General features: G+C 46.9%; 1 protein-coding gene across 1 annotated transcript in view; it reads right to left on the bottom strand.

Annotated features, from left to right (window-relative positions):
- Positions 1–18,385, bottom strand: part of LOC139049280 (fatty acid synthase-like) — a 140,300-nt gene that overhangs the window by 104,045 nt on the left and 17,870 nt on the right. The window contains exons 5-8 of the mRNA XM_070524657.1: positions 14,839–14,961; positions 9,464–9,697; positions 3,461–3,762; positions 856–1,251 (exon numbers count right to left, since the gene is read on the bottom strand). Coding sequence (XP_070380758.1) covers positions 856–1,251; positions 3,461–3,762; positions 9,464–9,697; positions 14,839–14,961 — 1,055 coding nt within the window. The remainder of the gene's footprint in view (positions 1–855; positions 1,252–3,460; positions 3,763–9,463; positions 9,698–14,838; positions 14,962–18,385) is intronic.

Below are 18,385 nucleotides of genomic sequence, written 5' to 3'. Positions count from 1 at the left end.
AAGCCCCACAATTATTTTTTTCAAATCCCGCAATTTTATAACCCAATGCTCCGGCGATTGGTGGTCTCAGTTGCCACTGTTTCAATTTAGGAACCGAAAATGTATACACACCTCTTCCTGTAGCACTTCTATTTGCAGGACCCAAATTATAGTACTCAGTGTTACCTTTGAGTTCCATAATTTTCGTTTTACTTTTTTTTTCGTTCTGGGAAATGTGAAATCGTTGCAAAAGTAAGCTACGTTGATTCGGTATTTCCTCCATCAAAACGAAACATAAAAAAATTCCGGAAGAACCCGTCTCACGATGACCGTCGAAGCTAATACGACATTCCAGCAACATATCAACACATTGATTTGCCGCCACCGTCAAATCGTCGTGTATCAGCCGTTTACCGCAGCTGGACTCCTGACTCGCGCTTTTCCTCCGCGCACGTTGCGCAACCTAGCGGTGCGCGCACGAAGTCCCCCTCCATTTACGTGGTGTCCGAGATTGCATCCATTCGCGCTATCGTGAGAAATAATTTCTTGCCGCCCGCAAGCATACGGAGCGCAGCGCTGAATCGCCGGTCTGCGGTGCTTGAGAAAACCGAGTTACGCATCGGATAAATTTTGAAGAATTCTTTTTTTCGATTTATGAGTGGCGCAAGGAGGATAGACAGCGAGACAGCATAGGATAGGCAATAGGTAGACGCAAAGCGATTCAACTGGGCCACGAATGCCAGTCGCATTAGAAGGGGCTGTCAGAAACTACCGGAGCACCGAGTGCAGTAACACACGTGCAGACACTGCGCCCCTGCAGCTGGTCTTTAGACTACCGTAGAAAGTTTCAGCGATCGGGGTGAGAGTGTAGTTTACCTGAACGGCTGCTACGCAGGCGAGAACGCAAGCGGCACGCTGTTTCCAGCCCTCGCCGTCGGCTACGGTCAATGCCTCGATGAGGTCCAGGCCGAAATTTTCCAGCGTCAGGTCGTGCGACTTGCGAACGGAGCGGGCGAACACGTCGAACTGCATCATCTGGCGGGCCATGCCGTCCCACTGGCAGCCCATGCCGGTGAAGACGAACCACAGGGGCCGCTTCTCGAACGGAGCCTGAGCGGACACCCTGACGACGTCCCTCCCGGAGCCGTCGACGGGGACGACGGCGAAGCCTCGGTAAGGAAACTGCTTCGTGCTCGGTTGGCCCACTCGGTTGAGCAGGGCGTACGCCGAATCCGGGTAGGGTCCTTCGGCCTCCAGCCTTGCCAGTGTGTGCTGCAAACGTTTCGAGGGTCGTTGCTAACGTCGGGCGTGACTCTTTTGGTAGCTCATTAGTCAAGTTTAGCCCAATACAAAAAATAATAATGAGAGACAGATGCTACCGAGAAATGCCGAAGTTGCTGTGGTGAATCCACGAGAGCACATTGCTAAGGAGACCCTAAAGAAACACATTAGATCACCCGCAACGCTTAAGTGCCCTTCCGGAATGCCAAGAAGGCCACTCTTACGGTGAGAAAAAGCTTAGCAAGCCAAATGAAGCGTTGCAACAAAACACGTACAGGTGGCGACGCCGTCTTAAGCTTTCCCCACGAGCTCGCCTTGACTTCACAGATTTTAGCGGCGTCTGCTCGTGCACAGATAACGTTTTTATCGGTAAAGATTGACTACATTATGCTGTGAAAATGCCAGAAACTGAACATGACATGTTTCAGTAGACTTTTAGTGAACCGGAACAGACTAAATACATGAGATTGCCTTGGAATCCGTGACGTCACACTGACCTACCGGCGCTCGAGCTTCGGCGCCAAAAAAAAAAATAAGAAACTCAGTGCCCTTCCACTTTGTCGAGAAGGATAACGAGCGTGCTGTGCATGTGGGCCCTTTAATGGCGAAGTGCACCTCCACCACGGGTTAGCCCGGCATTGCACTATCTTCGGGGTCGGCCCACGTATGGGGAGGGCTTCACGCCTGCTGCACCTCCGCCGCGGGTCGGGTCGGTATTATACTATCTCCGGGATCTACCCACGTATGGGGAGTTCTTTGCTTACCACGCCAACAACGACACGAAAATTTCCTTGGATGGTAGAGGTGTACAGCTTCACTGTAAAAGATTTGGTGGCAATGCTTCGTGTCTTATAAGCATTCTTTTACCACGAAATCAACGATGATAGAGTGTTTATTTACTGTTTTTTTAATGTCTCGTTACCTTCATAGCCTCTGCCACTGTAACACTTATGGGAGCAGATGACCGAGTGGGTTAACAACACAGGAAGCAAAGTAAGGGCTGCTGGTTTTATGTTTGCTCACTTTACCGTACCCGCCCTATGCGCCGTTTTGTTCGCCACTCTTGCAAAAGTGCCTCAAGAGGCGTACACTTAGCACTCAGCAAAGCAGACATGTATAAATATTTAACACCTCCAAATCACCGAGAGACAAGTAGCGAGCAGCGCAATGGCGCGCCAAAGTGTCTTTCCTATTCCGTCAATAAGTGAAAGCGTTCGAGGTAACTGTGGCGCAAGGTAAAACGACGAAAAGAAGAACGAAAACATACGGAAGTACCTTTCTGACTCCCTTTGTACTTGTATGTCTTGCCCTGCACGACAGTACCTCAAATAGATATGCATCCATTCGTCCAAAAAGTGTGCTCGTAAATTTAAAAGCACCACGACAAATTCAGTATTCTCGGGACCGAGCGTACCGAAAATTGCCCCGGCAGAATGTACTCCCCTCGCTTAGAGCTATATATAGGCACGGCTCAGACATGTGAATGCCTGCTATTCGGACGTCGGCCTTGCCCATCTGCTCTCAGCCTTAAGCCGTGCCACCGAAGTCCGCAGTAAAGGAAGAAGGCCCACCCTCCACTGACCGTTACTGAACTTTTCTTTTTTTCCGAAAACGAATGGTTGTGGTATGAGGTAGAGCAACGCATTACTGGCCTCGTTCCAGATTAAACTGAACACAACCCTGATTACAGGAGTTGCGGGACTATTTCGTTGCACTCCTGCAGAAGTGACAAACAGAACCACGAAGAAGGAAAAGTGCATTTCATAGTTGCTTGCTTGACAAGTTCATTTTTCTCTTTGAGTAATATCATTGCTTGTTATAGGAAGCTAAATGCGTTGACAGAATTTCCTATCTAGTTGGGGAAATTAGGATTTTCTGTGTAACTCCAACCAACAAGTACACTTACTGGACACCCCACGATTCAGAGACTATTCGGCTCCTTCTTCAAGGGGCTAACGACGGGTCTTGAGAGGGGGGAGGGGGGCTTTCAAAAGTCCTTCCTAACAGGACATTTAAAATGTGCACTCCACCACCATCCGTCGCTAAACCCCTTGAAGAGGAAGCCGAGTTGACTCCGATACGTCGGGTCTAATACGTCCACTTGGTTTTGGTTGGACTTGCTTCAACATTCCCTCGATATTGACCCTATGGATGAAAGGTCAATGATGTGGTTATAATGACTATTTATATTTAGCATCACCTCTAGAGAGTCCTTTGTCCTTCCAGCCATGAGGACAAGCCTCGGCAGCTCGGGCTTCTCGCGGGAGACATCTTTCACGTGAGGGCCGGGATTCGGCTCCAGGATGGCGTGGACACTGGACCCTCCGAAACCGAACGAGTTGATGCCGACAGCACCTCCGGGGAAGGGAGTCGCCTTGGCCACGACTTCCATGCTTCCGTCCAGGAGAGACGGAATGTTCGGGTTCGGCGCGGTGTAGTGCAGGTTTGCCGCGATGGTTCCCGTCTCCATCGTCAGGATGACCTTCGCTAATGACGTGAGGCCTGCGAAAAATGGCGACGCGGAGTTCCCAATTAGTGATGGTCATAATGCGGGCTAGACGGTGACTGGCCAGTACAAAACTACGTACTCGAGTTTAGACGAGCGTTATATTTAAGCTAGAACGCCGGCACGACGGGATGGAGTCACCATTGCGAGCTCGCCATAATGTGGGCTGGATGGCGACTGGCCAGTAGAAACATTACGTTCCCAAATTTAGACCAGCGTTATTCGGAAACTATAGCGCTTACGCGACCAGGCACGAAGAAATAAAAACACGTCCAAGCGCTCACTCACAAAGTGTGTCCGTCCTGTTGTCTTCGTGCCTCATTGTATCAGTACTCATGCTTCGCAATTATGAAATGCGAACTATTCGAATTATGCGTATTATTGCGTTCTTAAGAAAAAAAATTGTTGCATATGGCATACTTCAGGTGATTTCTCGCTTCCGCCACATGTCGATGTGCCACCAATTTGTGGTGACAGGAAACTGAACATGCTGCTTACTGAGCTCCGTTCTGCCACGAACATGCGTCCTTGCGAGAAAGTGTTTGCAGACACAAGCAGCGGACATTTCATATAGTCCAACTTGGCAGGCAAGCCTCATAGCCTCCAGAATCTCTACAGACGTAGAGATAATCTATGTTCTATGAAATAAAAATTTGCATTTTTGTAAAGGTTCTTTCGTGTTGCATGCAAGTTATATCCGTCTTGTATTTCGTTTCTGCCTTGTGCAGAGCGTCTATAGATCTGTGATGTAAGGAATATACATGGTATAAATCCAATGGTGACAACGCCAATTTTCTGAAGCATGAGAAGCAGGGATACATGACTTTAGCTTCTCGCGACATTTTGTGTGCGTGTAGTGCACTTCAGAGGTAGGTACTTTTTAGGCGAAGTTTCCTACTGTGAAGATTTGGACTCTCAGAATTTTCTACGTTTGTCTCATTTAATTTTTTTTTTGCTTACCTTTATGAAGGTTTGTGACCCGCGATACATTTGTATGTTTCGCATATGAAAAACGCTTCGCCAGAAACACTGAAGATTGCTTACGTGTCGGAATGTGAAAGCATTATAGTTCGTTTGGTGAAATGTGTTTTTCCGCCCGTTATTTGTCCGCGCACGCTCGCACCTGCGGTCTAACTGCGCCTCAGTAAGGCTAAATAAAAACACGCTCGTTTGTCCGCAGGAGTCCATAACTCGAAGAACCGCTGAGCGGCATTCGATTGGACATTAATTATTTTTACTTTATGCACTCATTTTATGCACTCATGACGTGGCGCCACACCCTCCCCATTGGCTGCGGGGTCACGTGCCCAATGACGCATGCACTACACCGCATCTTTCGACGTGACGTGGACAATGAGGCATGCACTAGGCAAACCTTTAGTCAGCAAGAACCATGTAACCACCGCGGCGTCAGGAAAGCTTCCTCGTCTCGCACACCGAAGGCCCGGGTTCGATTCCCACTCAGACCAAAATATACCCAACTTTCCGTTCAAAGACACTCATTTACTTTGTCTACAGTAACCTCCCTGAGAAATTTTACGTCAATCCCAGCATTTTTGACACATTTTTGCTATTTGCGGGGTCGGCCACTTTTGGCACCATCACTCGACGGCGACGCCACCGGATTGTCGCGTAATGGGGCACATAACGCTGTTCAATTAATGTACAGTTCACGTCACACAAGTGCGATACTGTTTATTTCTATGGAAAACTATTCGATATCATACACACAGCGCGAATCGTGCCCGCAGCTTCTGCAACGGCCTCAGCCCACCTAATTGGTGTCGCCCACGGAACAGTCGGTGTCGCCGGATTGATGGCTCCGACTACAGTTCGTAGTCCTCCTCGCCGCTGCCCGTCGCCCACTCGGTGAGGACGCGGACCCTCTCTCCCTCCGCGTACTCGCCGCCGTACTACTCCTGAGGCGAGGGCACCATCACTGGGGGACCACGAAGGAAGAGCCTTCCGGTGGAGGCGTCTCCACCATCGGAGACGCAGGTGCTTTTGAAGAGCTTGCACCGGCATTCATGTCAACCGCACGGTGAGTTAAGTTGCATGGCGCCATACTGCCGCAGCTGCAACGTTTCCTGCCCCTCGAGCTGCCCGCGTTCATGCCCGTCGACGTAGTTTCGTGATGCGTTGCTGCAGCGCTGGTCACCCAGTTCGAGGCGACCCTCGAGGCAACCCTCGAGAAGTCCGCGTGAGGGTCTTGGGCGTCCGCTGCCCGATTGGCGTGCCTCGGAGGCGGGCACCGGCGAACCGGCGCGCCGCCGCTGCTCCTGGAACGATAGCGTCGAGCCCTCCGGAAGCATCGGATGGCTCGGCACTCCATCTCGAGGTCGCCGACGTCGTGCCGTGGCCCACGCTTCCGCAGCTTCAGGTTTGACGGCTGTTCTCGGAGCGCGTCCGCTTGTTGCCCCAGCTGGGTTGTCCTTCGCCGTCGCAGGTCGTCGCCCTAGCGGGACGTCGTGGTGGGCGCAACGTTCCGCCACAGAAATCGACCTGTTCGGTCCGCTGTCGATCTTCTCCTTCTTCGTCGACAATGTGGCTAGCGGAACGCCATCCATACATTCGCGGTGTATTGCAAGTCAGAGGAAATAAGTGTGCTATAATTCCCCATTAAATGTCTCTTTTTTTCTTGTTGTTTTATAATAAGAATTTTGCTCTTGATAAATGTGTGTCAAATCATTTAATTTTTGGTCCATATGGCCGTAGAGCAGAATAGTGTCCTTTTTCTATAAAGAAGACCGTCGCGAGCGCCACCAGGGGGACTCATTATGGCGCAATGTTTTTTGTCTATTTCCTTTTTCTATTCAGGAGATTTTCGCGCCAATCTGCTGTTTATTCCGATTTACTTCAATCAAGGAGGTTAGAAATAGGTTTTAGAAAATTTTTCTTTTCCTTTCTTTCTTTGTAATCGTTCTGCAACCGGCGCCGTACCAAGGAGAGCAACACTGAAGTCTATGCCTCGCGTTGTGGATGATGGGGATGATGATGATGATGATGTGCCTTCAAATTGAGCGAAACTGCATTTTCTCTCTTTTTTTCTTTGGTGTCTTTTTCCTTTCCTTTCTTTCTTTTTACCTTACTTTGCTCTCTCTTTCTCGGAGAATCCGTTCTCTTTAAAAATCTTGCGATTGTACAGCCGCGACCACAGCTAGCCGGAACACGACAACCCGTGGCTCGCGCTTCACCGAGCGCCACCACCAGTGACTCGTACAGTCTTGCGGCGCAAGCGCAATCAATGCGACGTGCGCCGTCCGTTACGGTTTCTCCCCTTCACCGCGTTCTTGGCTATCTCTATCGCGCGCACTTGGGGCTCTGCGTTGTCAACACACAAAGTTCGGGAGCAACTGCTGCAGGCAACGCCGCCGGGCGCTCCACCTATCGCTTTCATTGCGCCTCACCCGCCGTGGTTGCTCAGCGGCTATGGTGTTGGGCTGCTGAGCACGAGGTCGCGGGATTGAATCCCGGCCATGGCGGCCGCATTTCGATGGGGGCGAGATGTGAAAACACCCGTGTACGTAGATTTACGTGCACGTTAAAGATCCCCACGTGGTCCAAATTTCCGGAGTCCTCCACTTCCTCCACTACGGCGTGCCTCATAATCAGCAAGTGGTTTTGGCACGTAAAACCCCATAATTTAATTTTTTTTTCATTGCGCCTTAACCGCAAGACTTCACGAGGTGCCAGCGTCTACAAAGCGCCGGCCACGGAATGCCGCGTTCTCGTTGGCCGTGGACGCGTGCTTTGCTAAGGTACTCAAATTCGTCACAGCTATTTGTTCATTATTACCTAGTTTATTTGTCCCACAATACTTTTTTTAATACTTTTCTATTATGTCGCGCATATATTGCCTTTGTTCATCGCACTAATATGTATTTCATCTGTTTCGTCTCACTGCAGGTGAGAGATGACGCTCCACGTCATGGAAATCGTAGAACGGGCAAGTGGTGCGCCGCATTTCATCGGCTTCAGCGCTTGAACAATCTTGAATGATTACTGATTATGACTAGTTCTTTCTTACTTTAATGCTTCCACATCTGGAAAGTTTATTTCCGGTCGTAACTAGAAATAAGTCATCCATTTATTCTCCAGCCTGCCATAGTTGATATGATCCACATCTCTGCTGGACAATAGAAACAGCTGGAAAGCGGAAGCATGGTCAGTCTTTACCTTTAGCGCAGCATTCCTTCGCATGTGCTGCTGAACTGTTACTCCTTCGTGGTTGACAGATAGTCACGTGTACCTTCAGAGCAGCTACTCGAACAAAGAGCCACTAGCGCATATATACGAACAGAGGACAATCTTTTGTACCGCTATTTCACACATGACCCTTCAAAATGATGTTCAGCTGTAGTTTGTTGGGCAGTGAAATTGGGTAGCTTGAAGTTTAAAGTTTGCAGTGGGCTTGCTTACACAACACATGTACAGTCACATGCTTTCCGGGATCCAAAAAAACTGTGTTCAAAGCGCGTGATGACATTACTGACTCGTCTGGCCGAGGGAGGGTGAAGGGAGAGCCTAGTTCAGCAATGCCTTCAATGCGTACCTCGCAAAAAACACCCAGAAAACAAAATTTTTTGACACTGGCCAAATCAGCGCGAGACGCTATGGAGGCACTTCTGCGTTTCTTAAAAGACACCGGGCTGTGCGAATAATTATGGGGGTACACTGTCGGGCGTTTTATATCTCTGATCATACTTCTCAGCGCGAAAAAACGCGCCGAGCGTCTCAACGCACTCACTTGCCCGCGAGGAGTTCATAACTCGGACCGCTAAGCCGGCGCTCGGTCTTGGTGCCAACTTCTCGTTTACTTGGGTCCAATAAAAAATTGCAAGTCCAGGTTAGTCTGGTTGTCTAGCTATGTTGCGGCGTTTAGCGAGTAGTTCGGCGCGCTGTTCGTATGTTTCCTGGGCGATTCGTTGCCTCTTCATCTCGTTCTGATGTCGATTCCAGGCCTCCTCCTTGCTTATCAGACTTGTCGCCGTCCATACTGCCGCCGCAACTGTGATTTTGGCGCAAGCGAGCTCTCCTTTTCAATCCTCCGACATGTTATATCAGGCATACGACGCAGCTGGCGAAGCGAGCAGAGGCGAACGCAACGACGAGGAACGCGGGGTGACGTCATGTGCCTCCTCAGAGCACAGCCACGGCGAAATCGCAAGTTCGCGGCCAGTAAAGCTTTCGTTTTAATATCGCCGCCTGCGTTTCGCGTGTTTGTGCGCTTCCTTGCTGCGCCCCGTCGTAGAGCTGGCACGATCAGAGACAACAGAAGCACGTATGAAGCCTGGCCTACTCGGGCCAAAACTTCGTTCCACGGACCAGTGTGGTTGCGAGCCTTTCTTTGATTGAACCAGAATAGTGAAAAACAAAGCTAGAAAGATGCGCGTGAACTTCCAGAAGCATTTTTCTATAAGAAGGTAGAGTGATAATTGTCTATCTGAACCGTCTATCTCATTGCCATAGACTATTAGGAGAATTTCATCGCTCAAGTACTTCACGATGTCACTTAAATGTACGCGTTTGCAGATGGTTCCTTCTGTGTGTTTTCTCTTAATAAACTTCAGTTGGAAAATTCAGAGCTTGTTCTGCGTCCTTCCTCGCTTTTCTTTTTTTTTTCGTGTCGCCGTCGTTTTGTAAGCCGATTGCAAGCACGCGTTCGTTGCAAGCGGTCCGGCTTTCGGCCCTACGCACCCGAAGCGGCTTCCGCGTGACCGGCGTTGCTCTTGACGGCTCCGACGAGGAGCGGCCTGTCCCGGCCCGGCCCGCAGAAGACGTGGCTGATGGCTCCCAGTTCCTGCGGGTCTCCAACTTTGGTGCCTGTGCCGTGGGCCTCGATGTAGGCCATCTCGCGCGGGTCGACCTGGGCTTCGGCGTACACCTCCCGCAGGAGCTGTTCCTGCTGTTCTCCCGACGGGAATGTGATACCTGTAACGCCGAAGATAAGAGGGTCTGAGAAAGCGAATTGAGATTGAGGAACGGTGCACCAGGTTAAGCACATGTCGAACAGCACATAATATATATATATATATATATATATATATATATATATATATATATATATATATATATATATATATATATATATATATATATATATATATATATATATATATATATATATATATATATATATACAGTGAAAGCTCGTTAATTCGAACTTCAATAAGTCGAATTTATGGATAATTCGAACTGTACGATTTGGTCCGGCCAAGCTCCACAGAAGTGTATGTATAAAAAAGTCCGTTAATTCGAACGCGAGACGGTTCCCTCACGGATAATTCGAACTACGCTCGCCTGGCACACGGCCAGAGAAACGCGCCTACTGCCTACACACAAGGCTGTATTGCCTCCGAAACGGAGAGAACGGCGAGAGAAGGCAAAATCGGAAAAAAAATCTAAGCGACGCGGGGTCAGCCAGAAGGCAGCGGCCGCTGCCGCCTCTCCGTTCTACGTAACCTCCGAGACTTCATACCCGTTGCGAATCTCGGAGGCTTTGCAAATCTTGTACAGCTGCTAATGTTGTGCGGAGATGGCACGGCAAGCGCCATCGTAACACAGCGAATCAAGTACGTCGCAGCTGCGCTTGCAATCAAGAACCAACGAATCAGGGCCTTCGCCACCTTCACATGTTCAGCGTCTTTGTCTCGGCAGTCTTCATCGGTTGTGCACGTCTGTTTTCAGCTTAGGAGGTATCGACCATCGCGATTCATTGTGATGGTGTTAAGCCTCGGCTAACGTTCGTTTCGGTGGACATGGGTAGTGTGGCACAGTCGGACCCAGAGCTTTGACTTCAAGATGGCGTGTGCCCACGGCACACGCCATCACTTTTTGACACGCCAAATTTCTGACCTGCCCTACTGCTTCCAAATCGAGTGTACTGTTGCTCTCCTTCACTTTCGTTAGTTCGAACTTTCGTTAATTCGAACTGAAGCGGCTTCCCCTTGCGGTTCGAATTAACGAGCTTTTACTGTATATATATATATATACATATATATATATATATATATATATATATATATATATATATATATATATATATATATATATATATATATATATATATATATATATTGTGGGCATTTATAAGCTATACATTGTCATCTGTACATGACCATCATCATGTGGGGTTCATATGGGGTTCTTCATCGCTTGTGGGGCTCGTTCTTGTGTGATCCGTGCTTTGGGGCGTGGTCGGTTCGCTGCGCCTCCGACACTTAATAAAGGTCGTGATAACTGCTGCATCGCAAGTGGTGGAGGTGCGGGGTAGTAAAGGCCTAGATGGTTAAAGTAGAACTGCCTGTTGGCTCGTCCTGCGACATACTGGTGGACAGCTGGCACACTCGGCGACCTGATTGAAGCTCCAGGAGATTGAGTGGGGAGTCAGAGGACGGAGGACCGAAGAGCACACTCCACCACTTGTGATGCAGCAGTTATCACGACGTGTATATATATATCCATATATATATATATATATATATATATATATATATATATATATATATATATATTCCTGTGCAGAGCTCCTAACACATCGGCGCAGTAAAGTAACGAGGTGATGGGGGCTGCTACCAACTGCTATGAAGGGTAGTAAGGCATACAGAAAATTTCATTTAGAAGAGTCGAGAGGTTGCTTAAGACGCATTTTTGCGCTTTAAATGTACCTTGACTGAAAAACACAATTGGAACTATCTCCGCTCTCAACTTCCCACTTAATGATACTGCCGCCTATATTGTCTTACATCACGAAGCAGGTAGTTAGCGTTGCAACTCTGCGCGTATACAGTAACCTGTGTTTCATTCAAGGGAAAACATTAGGAACGTGGTGTAGCGCTTGCGGCTACCGTTTCCTCGAACAAATTTCGCAAGAACAAACATTGCTTTTTTCGTGCTCGTCTGTGTTGTTTGTTGAAGCACTCGGGGATTTCGTGTTCTGCCTTGCTTGTGTCGACTTCATGTTGTCGACAAGCGGCAAAACTTATTCGCGGCTTTGTAGCATATTTACTTTAAAGTCGGCAGCCATTATGTGCTGTGCACTTTCCTGAGCAAGCTCCCTCGTGTTGCCATTGAGTTATCACTAATTATGTACCCTTTAAAGAAAACAAAAGACCGGCCGAGAAGTTTCTTTCAGGGTGCACTTGCATGTTCACGCTTAAGGTGCCGCCTATTCAAGCCACCATAGAAAAGAAATCCCTTCTCTGCAATACTCTTCCACCCCAGTGAAGCTGTAAGCGAAGGGCGTGTACAGCGCACAATACAAAATTAAGGAGAGAGAGAGAGACACGAAGGTGTTAAAAGAAGATAGATCTGCTTGCTGTCCATCGGGATTATTTTCCTTCGACACGTCTTTTCAGTAAAGCAGTCGAAGTTTTCAACAAACACAGTCGTTATTTACACAGTCGAAACTTACTCGGAAAACTTTGCCCATTAGCGTCAACCAATAATTATTCATTTGTCTGTTGCACAAGCTACCCCCAGCGACCCAGACAACTTGGTTCTTTGCGCGTAAAACTATTGGTTACCTGCAGAACAGACGGTCTCGGCGCACTGTTCTTTATTCTTCTTCATTATTACTCTTATCACGAGCTTTTCAACAAAGGCAAGTAAACATTGTTCTGCACTCTCAAAAAGCACCGCCGCTTTATTTGTCTGGTCGCAGTGTTGCGTTGTGCTTTCGTGCGTGCATTCTCTTATTATTCTTTTTTCCCGCTTGCGCACATGTTTTCGCGTGGGTGAGTGTGCTTACATTTGTAATTGCGTGCGGCCATGGAAGTGTGTCTGCACATAAGTGTATCCTAATTACATCATGTTCAGGCATGAGCTCCATTGCTGTTTCACACTTGTAATATAAATGTATGGGAAGTCCATAATAGTAATACTTGGGTCCAATATTAATATTAAAGTTTCGTGTAGCATTTTTTTATCGCATAACGGTAATTACTATGCGGCAGCGTTTACTTATTTTGCATCCTCCTTCATCCGAAGCAAGCCGGATTCTGGTTCCGGCGATTAAAGTTCCGTCAGTGATTGGGGGAAAGACATGTGGCGGCAGCCGCGTCACCTTTCCCCTTTCCCTCAACGTGATGCGCCAGCGTTTACTCGCACCGGCGTGAGACCACTTACCCTGTTTCTAACAACCCTATTTTGTCGCATCAATGCGATTCGCTCTTCCCAGTGCATTACCACGGTTTACATAAATGCGACGCGCTGAAATACGATCGAGTGCACCGCTTTTCGCTTCTTAATTAAACAAACGAAGTAAATTCTCAGCAGCTATGAGCGGGCATGTATCGGAATGAAAAAAAAATGAAACTGAGCTTTAGAACAGGACGTATAGCAAGGGAGATTTAAAGAAAAAGAATTGCGGATCTAATGAGAATATTCAAGGAAAGCAATCTCGGAATGTGGAATCGAATGACTAATACGTTCTCCCTTCTCAGCAAGGGAGAGAGAGAGCGAATGATAAATGAAAGGTAGCGAGGCTGACCAAGACTGAGCCCAGTTGGCTACCCTACACTGGGGAAAGGGAAAAGGGGACGGAAAGATTCTCAGCAAAGTAAAATATGGAGATATTGTGGGGTCCCTTCGGGCATAGAAAGGAAGAACACTCAGCTGCATTACTTGATTCATGCAATTGCCGTTCACAAATGCAATTCTGGTCAACTGTGGGGTTTGTAGATCAGAAACAACTCAAGAAAAGTGATCGCCGAAGTGGAGCACCGCGACAAGGACAGCACCGAAACTCTAGTATGATTATCCAAATAATAAGTTGCTTCGCCAAAGTCGAAAAAACAAATTCATAAGCTGTCTGCAAGTGAAGAATTGTTGTCGATTAACAGGAAATTATTGAGCAATTTGTTTGCTCCTACTGCTTTGTTCAGCAACTGTGCTTTGCCCCCCCCCCCGGCCTGCGCAGTAATTACGGCTACTCTGCAACAGAATCAATCACAGCATTCAGCACTTGCATCTGTCATTCCACCTGCAGACTGCAATAAGGGCCGCTATTTCTTATATTGCCCTAAAAGCGGAGATCTGACAACTTCACTTAGATAATTCTCAAATCAGTCACAAATCCAGTAGATACTGCAAATGTCAGACATTTCGCACACTCACTGAGCAATTAGAAGACGAGATGGACACACGTGTACATGCCGAACGCGCGCATCCAAGTTTCCATCAACCGACCCAGATTAGCACGCTTTGCGTTTCTCATTTTCAAAGAAGAATTTTCTTTCCCTACCTACTGGCCCCCGATTATTGGCCTATAGGCTATTTCACATGGCGTAATTAGGGCGCAAAAAAAATTGTTATGCCGTGCACATCGCACAGAGATTTTCGCTGACAGCGTTCACACGCGTTCGCGGCAGCGCGATTTCTGTCGCAGCGATGCGCAAGGTTAAAAAAAAATTATGGGGTTTTACGTGCCAAAACCACTTTCTGATTATGAGGCACGCCGTAGTGGAGGACTCCGGAAATTTCGACCACCTGGGGTTCTTTAACGTGCGCCTAAATCTAAGTACACGGGTGTTTTCTCATTTCGCCCCCATCGAAATGCGGCCGCCGTGGCCGGGATTCGATCCCGCGACCTCGTGCTCAGCAGCCCAACACCATAGCCACTGAGCAACCACGGCGGTTGATGCGCAAGGTTGCCCCCTGCTCACGAAGTATCCATGCCTGCATCGTTACATAAAAATAGCATGGAAACTAGTCAAATATTCGAATTTTCCCAATATTATTCGATAACAGAACGAGTACATCATTTTCTAACGTTTAAAAGCCAGACTTTATGCCAGCTCGCAGATGCGGTGAGTGAGACGCTGCACAACACCGCAAGTGTCAGCGTCTGGCTTGTATGGCATCTTTGCTTGCGTGGCACCGTCAGTCCGCGTGCGGGCACTCGCCACTTGTTCCTCTCTCTCTCTCTCTCCTTTCTGTTCCCTCGTTTTCCTTTCCCCAGTGCAGGACAGCCAATCAGACGCTTTCCTGATTAACATCTCTGCCGTCTCTCTTTCTGTCCTCCTCCCAGTTCATTTTTGTACTTGAAACTGTCGCCAGCAAACGTATCTTACCCTCGTTCTTGTAGCCGTCGGCGTTAGCCTTGACGTGGATGAGTTTGGCATACACCCGCCGGGCTTCGGAAGCTCGTTGCAGGAAGAAGGTGCCCACGGTCTCACTTCGGATGAAGCCATTGCCTGCGTCGAGGAATAGAGCAGCTGTAGAACCACCGCACCAACATATCGTCTGCTGTAAAACTGTAAAACTACTGTGCATGTTTTTCGGACATTTTGTGCATGCATTTTCGCTAAGTCTTGTTTAGGGAACTATGTGCGTTCTCTGAGTGTCATTTTGTTCTCTTCTGCTCCTTCATTTACTCCTGTGTGCAACTTCACATATGTTCCAGATGTTTGACAGTCTTCTGTTGTTTCTTTTTTTGTGTATGTTCTTTTTTTTCTCATTGAACTTTTGTTTGCCTGCGAGAAGGAGATGCTGGCGCAAATAAATGCGTCAACGCCTTTCAGTGAATTTGTATCAATAAAAAACACATCGAACCGCTCGAAAGAAGTTCGACTTGGTTCTGATCGTCTGTTGAGCGGAACCACTACGTTATAGTGCCACTCTGGCGATGACACCGCAACATCAGCGACCACGATGACTTGGCGATGCAAAATACTCTGAACACGTAATTCTTCAATGTATCATTAATTTTACTCTGCCCTCAAGCTCGGTACACGACGACGATATGCTAAGACGTTCATCTCTCAACATGTCCAATACGGTACCGATGGTGAGGTGGCACTTGTTCAGAGGGCTAAAAGTGACAGGTACCGCGCATACCTTACACTACCTAGTAAAACGTAAGTATAGACGCATTAGAGTGCGCATGTATGCAAAATTTCCACAAGAATAATGTTGAAATCGCCTAATTTATAGAAATAACGTGCACAGGTTACCATAGCGAGGTTTCGTTTTCCTTTTGTTCAATCTGCCGCTGTGGGCATGCGCCACAGTAGAAGGAAATCCAATCCAGTCCTTGTTCACCTTTGCGTAGAGGTGAACAAGGAGGGCATCAGTTTATAGTGGGTTGAACATATGGTGAAATATGCGTGCATTCGTCGGGTTAACGTTTTCGCCGTTCCTATTCAAATGTCATGCGGTTTTAGGATTACGTGCAACCAACACGAAATACGAGGCGCTAGTTCAAACATTATTCTCTAGCAAGGACGCGCGCACTGTACCAGCCTTTGCTATTATGCGCCTATGTTATATACATATATACATCTGTTTTACGCGGTCCCTCCAAGCAGGAAGCATACATATGACTTTTCGTCCTTCCTGTTACCCCTTCATTGTAAAGAAGGCTCCCGTATTTATGCCAAAACGTGAAGGTTTTGATAGTTCCTTAATATTTATTGGCGGCCTTTTTTTTACAACGACGCTGTTCACAGGTGTCTCGCAGTCATTTTCGTGCGGTGATGCAGTACACCGGCGTATATACGGTGTCGTGATGGGTGTTAAATGTCAGTCAAGAGACCGGCAACAACTCAACATGCGATGGAGTCACAATCTTTTTTTCTTTGAAGCGCGAATATTAGTGACTATGAAATTAAAGTGACCCTGCGTGTTCGCCGCCCTAATAGGCTGCACTTTCCTTGCACGTTTTTTTTAACCAATACTTCGTAAATTTCTCACGCCTCCACGTTGGTGGTGAGGTAGGAGTTTGTGGACCTGCGGCGGTGAAAGGCCGACCCAGTGCCCAGTATCAAAGGTCAACCACAGAGCGAAAAAGGAAGCTGAACTGTGATTTGCAAGGAATGCTTTACAATTGGTACCTAATTACTAAATGTCGCTTGTGATAGGCATAGGCCCGGTTGTAAGGCGTTGACAAAAGCAGAACTATTTTGCAAATCGCTTGCTGCATGTTTATATGATAGTTTAATGCTGTATGCGACTGGGCATCTTAACTGCATGCGCCGTTGATTAAATATCGGAAACAATTAAGAGCATGTAATCTGTAAACACGTCAAGGAATTCGGCAATCTTTTCCCTTTGAACAGCCCACAACGCAATCTGCGCGGTAGCCCCAAAGAAGCCGTATGACTGGGTGCTTCACTGACGAACGAGAAGATCACAAAAAGAAACCTGCACATTGTGCACATTGTGTGGCGAGGCTGCCACACTTAATCACATGTTATGGGAATGTCAGCACTTAACAAGCAAGTCAGGCAGGGCCAATCGGTTCCATTTATTGAAAAAGAAGAAAGTCAAGCATACTGACAACGCATTTATTACTCAATTTGTTTGTTTGTTTTTTTTTGCTTTAACTAAAGGTCCTGAACCTCGAAACCCTAGCAAAAAGTTTCATCTTTGAAAGCACCTTAAATAATTTACTGTGATAGAATTAATTCGAACTATACTATATAAGTTCTGTTTCCTAGGAGGTGCATATCTGTCGTGCCATGACACAAAGTGCTCGTGTAATATTTCGGGTGCTCATGCGGTATACTTAACTTGGAAACCTGTTAGCATGCCCAAGAGGCCTCATGACCTATAAGAAACTAAGTGACCATATCAATACAATCAATCCATCTGCCTTCTGTTGAAGTGATGGCGAATGACCTATTCATTTAAGAGTATGAGAAATACATATACATGTGTATTAAGCAATATAAATTACAATCTTTGGCATGATACTGTGAATACACCAGACACGACTTCTGAGTGTATACCGCTGCACGCGCATACTTAACTACCAGCACAAAAAATGTGTAGACAGTCCAACTGGGTAACGTTTCAGCAATAAATATAGAGATCATTTGGGATAAATACATTAATGCATCATATATTAACTTGTCATAAAAGGGAACATATTGTTGCTGGCACGAGCAGCAGTCGTGACTGTTTAATTGTTTACCATACCATAAAATCAAACATTGTATAAAGGAGCGGATTCGTATTGACAAGTAGCCCTGAGTCATAGTTAAACCGCACTAAGTATTCACTTAGATTGTTGGAGCAAATATATTAAGCTGCTTATTGAACATACAAAGAGTACACACTTGTCATTTTTGCCTCATATTGATGCATCTACTTATTTGCAGCATACACCTGCAGCACCTTTGAGACTAATGACACAAAGGTCAAGGCCAGCCTGGCGACCATGCTTGCCAAAGGGAAGTAGTGTAAATATTTAGTGTGTTTCCATTATAGCATAAGACATGCATTTTAAGGAATTCATCTATTATATCGTGCAATAAGAACAGTTAATTCATTGCCGGTGCATTTATTTTATTTTTTGAACTGCATGATTCAGCACTAAATTCTTTCTGTTTATGCAACATATATGAGAGTGCAGCTGGTTCAGAAGCATTATTAATCTACTAACGTTAATGCATAAGCGCAGATGAAAAGCAACAGGTGCACATGCATAAATACACTCAAAAGGTTTTGCTACCACATGTAAACAAAAATGTAAACTGACTTGTAGATAGCCGATAGCTATGGCGTTATGGCATTATACACACTTTGTAAACTTTTCTATAAAATGCCTGTCTATAGACTGTCTATAGATTAATGAAAATTCATGTTTGTTGACAAATGCCTGCAGAATGTCATAGA

This window comes from Dermacentor albipictus, chromosome 8 (assembly GCF_038994185.2).
Source record: "Dermacentor albipictus isolate Rhodes 1998 colony chromosome 8, USDA_Dalb.pri_finalv2, whole genome shotgun sequence".
Taxonomy (NCBI): domain Eukaryota; kingdom Metazoa; phylum Arthropoda; class Arachnida; order Ixodida; family Ixodidae; genus Dermacentor; species Dermacentor albipictus.
This window is presented reverse-complemented; position numbering and strand designations above follow the sequence as displayed.